The following is a 6,378-nucleotide window of genomic DNA, read 5'->3' on the forward strand; positions in this document are numbered from 1 at the left end:
TAAATAAATAAATAAAAATAAATAAATAATATATTTTCAAAATCTATATAAGGTAGTATCTACTAAAACCATTTAACACATAAAGTTCATCAAACGTGGACAACTTGTCTTTTGTAAAAGAAAATGAGTATCAATTTTAGTTCCTTTGTTAAAACAACTTTTGTATGGTAGAAGTATACTGATATTCATTACCTATCTCATCACAAAATACAAAGATGCTACATTTTAAAGGATTTGCTTTTACAAAATCAACTAAGTAATATTTTCCTATAAGCATTTTGTATGCATCTGGCTTTAACTTCTTTGCTCTTCTTCAATAGCTTGCTCAGTAGCTTGCTTGTCAACGATACAGCAAATGAATTTCATATATGTCACTGTTAATGACTGCAAATCTTCATTCAAATAACTTATTTAATAATTTCTATTGAGAAGGGCTGGCTCTGGTCGTATTTCATTAAGTTACTTTTATCCCAAATGGGAACATCTGCGAGATGTCCCCCATTATCCATTCTCTCTCCCTCTTCCTTGGTATCAAAACCTCTATTTGTGGGCACATCATTGCCCAGAGCAAATACTATATTTTCCAAAACGCTTCCCCCTTGCAGCTGTGCATGACCTTGGAACTAAGTTTTGGTCACTGGGTTGTAAGTGGAAAAAATATATATCCTGAAAAGGAGTGCATACCTTCTGCTTTCTTTTTCTCCTAACCAGCTGGAATTCAGATTTGACTGCTGAAACTTAAGCAACCATCTTGAAGCAAGAGGGAGAAGCCAGGTGTTGATACAGCCAGAGCAACAAGAAAAGGGGCAATCTGGATCCTTCCCGACTGTGTGGTCAACATTCATCCCTGGTTTGCCCATGTTTATATGACAGAGAAATGAATTTCTGTATTTTTTGAGTTTCCGTTCTTTTGGGTTTTCTGGCTCTCACTGGTGTGCTGAACGCTAATGAATACACCTGTTAACAGGGTTGATGAAGAGCTCATGCTGGGAGTCAAAGAAGAGACAGCTCTGCTGTGTTCTCACATCAGCATGTGTTTGCACTATTAATGTTACCTTCAATCTGCAATTTCCCAACAGAAACTGCTTTTAAGCCACTTGTCCATTTTGTCAGGATTCGTTCATAAGAACCACATAATATAATCTTTAAATCCACTTTATCAGGTATGTGTGAACAGCAACATGTGTCAGTGGCTTTGAAAGCAAGGGAATGAGGGGGCTACCATCAGGCAACTCCAACTGTTCTCTCCAGACAACTCAAGAACCACATGTAACCTGTGTTTGTCTAAAATACAGATCATGTGAGGACACCAGCGTCCATGCTAAATATTACTAAAGCTTCATTTTCCCTCGGGTCACACGTAAGTATCTGAAGAAGTTATTCTTTCTTCCTATTCCTCTCCTGCCCCTACTCGTAAGTGCTTGTATGCACCTGCCTGGTGTGCAAGCGCTCCCCCGACTTTACAGTCCACTGTCAGGGGTGTGGAAGGACTCATAGTTAACTATAGATTTCCCTCCTGGTTCATGACACTATGCTGCAAGAGAAAAATGTTCCTGACTGAAAAATCACAATAAATAAGTGCTTTCCATAAAATCAAAAACATGTAAAAGCACATGGTAAATCAAAAGAGGATGGTGTACAGAAGGATTTTGATGCCTTACCTGAATACTTCAAGAACAGTCCTTTCCGGTAACTTGGGAGCCACCTGCCTAAATGCTTTTTTGAAATCTTCCAAAGTTAAAAATCCACGATCTATTTGAAAACAATAAAAAATAATCACTTACTTTGATAAGACCTATCAACTGTTACTTCAGCCACAACATTTGTGAAAAACTTATTTTAACATATTACTAGGAGAAAAGCAGTAGTTTATGGTTGGTTTCACATATAAGGTAATCTGAGATTGTCTCATCGGAATAATTTGAGATTCTAATAATACTTTCCTTCAGTGCAGTCCCAGCTGATCTTGAAGGTCACTTCTGGCCCTATCATTTTGCCGATTCTCTCAGTCCCCAGGATAGCACTATATGGAGACATGCACTATAACAGTGGTGTTAGACTTTGAGTCTTTGTGAGTTGCCAAAACAAGGCAGTCTTCAAAATTCATGTCTTTTCTTTTGCTTGGTATTAGAATCATGAAATATTAATATTTAGAAGGAAACCATAAAAGCAGTCAAGACATTGAACCTAGACGCCATGAGTCTTTTCACTCTGTGTATGATCTGTGAGGCCTAGGGGGTCTACAGCCACCCACCCCTCTCAGCCACACCCTATGTGGGAAAACAATTCCATCAATCATATGTAGGTCAGAGCAAGAGTTGATGAAGAAGTCACACAGTCTCCCACACCTCCATAGGTGGCTCATGGCCTGTATCCCCCATGGCCAGTTCTTTTGCGGTCCCCATGACAATCAAGGTACAATATATTAATACAACCATATAACTGTAAATACCACTTCATCCGTGGTAAATGTCAAGAATTTAAAATCACGATGGAGAAAAAAATGTGCACCAATACCTAAGGTAACACCTAACGAATACAGTAATATAATCTTCCAAGTATATTATATATTTGATTTACTGGGTATATAATCCTATTCGCAATCCCTTCATAGCAATTTTTTTTTTTACATCAAAACACGTTAGAGACACTTACAGTATGTGTCAAAGGCTGTGAAGATGTGTCTTACTTCATTCCGATATCGTTGAGCTTCCTTCTTTTTCCTGACAATATTTAAAAACCCCTCGAGTAATATACCTGAAAGTTGGGGAAAGAATAATTTGTCAAAGGTTACTGTCTTTCTCTTTAAGAAAAAATTAAACAGAAATGAACAGTAATAAATATCACAAATAATCCAATTTTATCTTAATTGTGGTGAACAGTATTTACTCAAGATCTGTAAAGTTTCCTGAAGACCTAAAAAGGCATTTTGCTAAATGCTAACATTTAACAGACCCAACACTAGAAATCAATAGTGAAAATGCAAGACACTTTTAGGGTTCACTGAGCTTTTTCCAGGGGTAAAGAAATGGTGACCTTGAAAAAAGTGTAACAGTCTTCCCTGCAACAGATCTAATAGGCAGCAAACTACTTATTAAACAAGGTCTCATAATTTTTCTTTCCTTATGCTTCTTTGATCCCTTTTTTCCTAGCCAGATGTCACTATGGCAGGTTTTTTTCCAACTGGGAGATCGGGTCAGAGAAGTAGTTTCTTAAAAGTCAATACCAATTGCACACCACAGATAAACGTGGAGAGAATATTACATAAACAATAGAGCTGGCACCATCCCCAGCCCTGGCTGGATACACCCCACAACGTGTGGAGCAGCCTCAGGCTCAGCTTCCTGCGACTCTCATAATAAAAGAGCCCAGCATGATAAAATGAGATTGGATACTGTGCTTACAATGTCTATTAAAATGAATTCTAATGTGATCTTTGTAGTAGGTTTAAAGAGCGAAGCCAAGAATTTAAACATTTTAGTGAACTGAGCTCTACATATATAAAAAGAGCGGTTCATTTTTATAACTCAAAATTTCCATAAAATAACATTATCACTCTGTTTTAAAAATAGCCTCTAATCATACAATAACCACATGCACATTTTTTCTTTTAGTGAGGTAATACTAAGCTGTATACCTTTTGTAAAATAGTTCCAATCATTTAAAAAAATGTAGAAATGATTTTCTTAATTTCCTACATCTTTATTTATATTTAAAGATTTAAAACTGAAAAAAAAATGTCTTTCTGTTCTTCAGTGATTCCTTTATAACATTTTAGGACCTACTGTGGGCCAGGCACTGTATTAAGCTTTGGAAATTGAGGGAAAAAGAGAATATACGTGATTCCAGTCCCAAGGGAGCTACTGATCTGGTGGGGAAGGCAGTCAATTACACAGGTTTAACTGCAAACACACACCTCAATGCAAACTGTGGCATGGGCAATGAGGGGAAAGACAGGAGGTTGTGAAAAAGATTCACAGGAATCCTCATGTAGACTAGACTCTGGTGAAGGAGAGATCCCTTCAGGGAGGAGATATTTAAGCCAAGACCTAAACCATGAGACAATACCAATGGCCTAGTATTGGGAAGAAGAGCATTGCTGGCAGTAGGAACAGCCTGTGCCGAGGTCGTCGGGTGGCAAGGTGGGAAAATGAAAACAGGCTGTGGTTAGAACGAAGTGAGCCAGAGAGAAGTGATACAAGATGAGGTTGGGGAGAGCAGCAGGGCCAGAACTCACAGACTCTTGTGGACCACAGTAAATAATTTGGGTTTTATTTAAGCTGCAATAGGAAGTCAACAGAAGGTTTGAATTGGGAAGTTACATGATGTGAGTTTTGAAATATCTTTCTGGCTATTATCTTGATAAAGGGACTGAGGTGGGGGAGCAAAAATGTAGAAAGAGAGACCAGTTAGGAGCCTACTGGCAAGACATGTGGTTGCCAGGGTTGCTGGCAGTGGGGATGAGAGGAGTGGAAAGTTTCCAGATATATTTTAGAATCTAAATAACATAGCTTGATGAAGAACTAGATGTGGTGAGTGAGAAAGAAGGAGACGTCAAGAATATCCCATAGATTCTGGCTTGAGGCCGGGCGCGGTGGCTCAAGCCTGTAATCCCAGCACTTTGGGAGGCCGAGACGGGCGGATCACGAGGTCAGGAGATCGAGACCATCCTGGCTAATACGGTGAAACCCCGTCTCTACTAAAAAATACAAAAAACTAGCCGGGCGACGAGGCGGGCGCCTGTAGTCCCAGCTACTGGGGAGGCTGAGACAGGAGAATGGCGTGAACCCGGGAGGCGGAGCTTGCAGTGAGCTGAGAGCTGGCCACTGCACTCCAGCCTGGGCGGCAGAGCAAGACTCCGTCTCAAAAAAAAAAAAAAAAAAAAAAAAAAGATTCTGGCTTGAAGAGCTACTTAAAGAGAGGAGAAAGTCTGGGAGAAGAGCAAAATTGGGGTGAGATGAGGAGTTGCCATTCAGCTGTGTGAAGTGTTCAGTGCTCTGGAGACAACCAAGAGGAGAAGTTCAGGTGACTGGCTGTCTTCTAGGCAACAGGGCATATCTCCCTTACATACCAGAGTGCCTGGCAGGTGCTCAATCGTACGTACTGTAGCAAATTAGCATATGTAGCATTTTTTTCTGTAGTTGTGGGGATACATATTGATGCAGCTCCATTCTTATCTAATCACTCTTGTGACACAGAACATATGCCAGATTGCTAGCTGAGGTTAAAACTGAAGTCTAGCCATGCCATGTGCCCATCAGGTCATATCCATAACTTTAGCTTCAAGAACACCAAAAGCTAGTCAATTAAGTAGCACCTAGAGTAGCTGAAATTCTTGAATAATGTATTTACTGATAATGGCATGTCTTTGGAGACCCTTCAGAAATGTACCCCAGTCTACCTCTCAAGACTTCCTAGTCAACTTCCTGGTGCTTCCCCAAGCCAAGAGGCCCTTTCACACTCCTCACCTTTGCATGTATAAAACACACTGCCTGGAATAATGCACTTTCTCCTTGTTTCTCCTAGGGAACGTTTACATCTCCTTCCAGATGCAACCCAGGCATCATCTCCTATTTGAATGTGTCTCTGATTTCTCTCAGCTGAGTCCTCTTTCTGTGACCCCCACAGTGCTCTGTTCATCATGCAATCATAGAAGTGATTAGGATCTATGGTAATTATTTGGCCACATGTCTGCCTGAGACCTGCTGAGGGAAAGCAGTGTATAGTGTTCAAAATTTTATCCCACATTTAACATAATGCCTAGCAGACAGTAGGCATTCATTACATGTTTGCTGAGTAAGTAACATTCAATGAATAATAAACAAGAAGATGTTGTTTAGAGTTTTAGCAAAAAGCATTAAAATGTGTGTGGGTTTTTTTTTTTTTTTTCCTAGAGACAAGGTCTTGCTCTGTTGCCCAGGCTGGAGTGCAGAGGCTAGTCACAGGCATGGCCACAGCACACTGCAGCCTCAAAATCCTAGCCTCAAGTTATCCTCCACCTCAGTCTCCCCAGTAGCTAGAACTAAAGGCATATGCCACCGTGCTAGGCTTAAAAAATGTGTGTTTTAGACCAGGTGTGGTGGCTCACGCCTATAATCCCAACACTTTGGGAGGCAAAGATGGGCAGAGAGGTTGAAGTCAGGAGTTCCAGACCAGCATGGCCAACATGGCAAATCTGTCTCTACTAAAAATACAAAAATTAGCCAGATGCGGTGGCTCACACCTGTAATCCCAGTAATTTGGGAGGCTGAGGCAGGCAAATCACCTGAGGTCAGGAGTTTGAGACCAGCCTGGCCAACATGGCAAAACCTGTCTCTACTAAAAATACAAAAATTAGCCAGGTGTGGTGGCATGCACCTGTAATCCCAGCTACTCGGG

The 6,378-nt window shown here is 40.5% G+C and overlaps 1 protein-coding gene across 6 annotated transcripts in view; it reads right to left on the bottom strand.

Annotated features, from left to right (window-relative positions):
• The window catches only part of EFCAB11 (EF-hand calcium binding domain 11), a 177,806-nt gene that overhangs the window by 147,901 nt on the left and 23,527 nt on the right, over window positions 1-6,378 (bottom strand). For all 6 annotated transcript variants that reach the window (XR_001887356.1, XM_017882291.1, XM_017882290.1 and 3 more), the window contains exons 4-5: window positions 2,656-2,757; window positions 1,662-1,752 (exon numbers count right to left, since the gene is read on the bottom strand). Coding sequence is in view for 5 of the 6 variants with exons in the window: in XM_017882291.1 (XP_017737780.1) it covers window positions 1,662-1,752; window positions 2,656-2,757 (193 nt within the window). In the remaining variant the exon portion in view is untranslated. The remainder of the gene's footprint in view (window positions 1-1,661; window positions 1,753-2,655; window positions 2,758-6,378) is intronic.

The sequence above is a fragment of the Rhinopithecus bieti genome, unplaced genomic scaffold (genome assembly GCF_001698545.2).
Source record: "Rhinopithecus bieti isolate Rb0 unplaced genomic scaffold, ASM169854v2 scaffold_12086, whole genome shotgun sequence".
Lineage (NCBI taxonomy): Eukaryota > Metazoa > Chordata > Mammalia > Primates > Cercopithecidae > Rhinopithecus > Rhinopithecus bieti.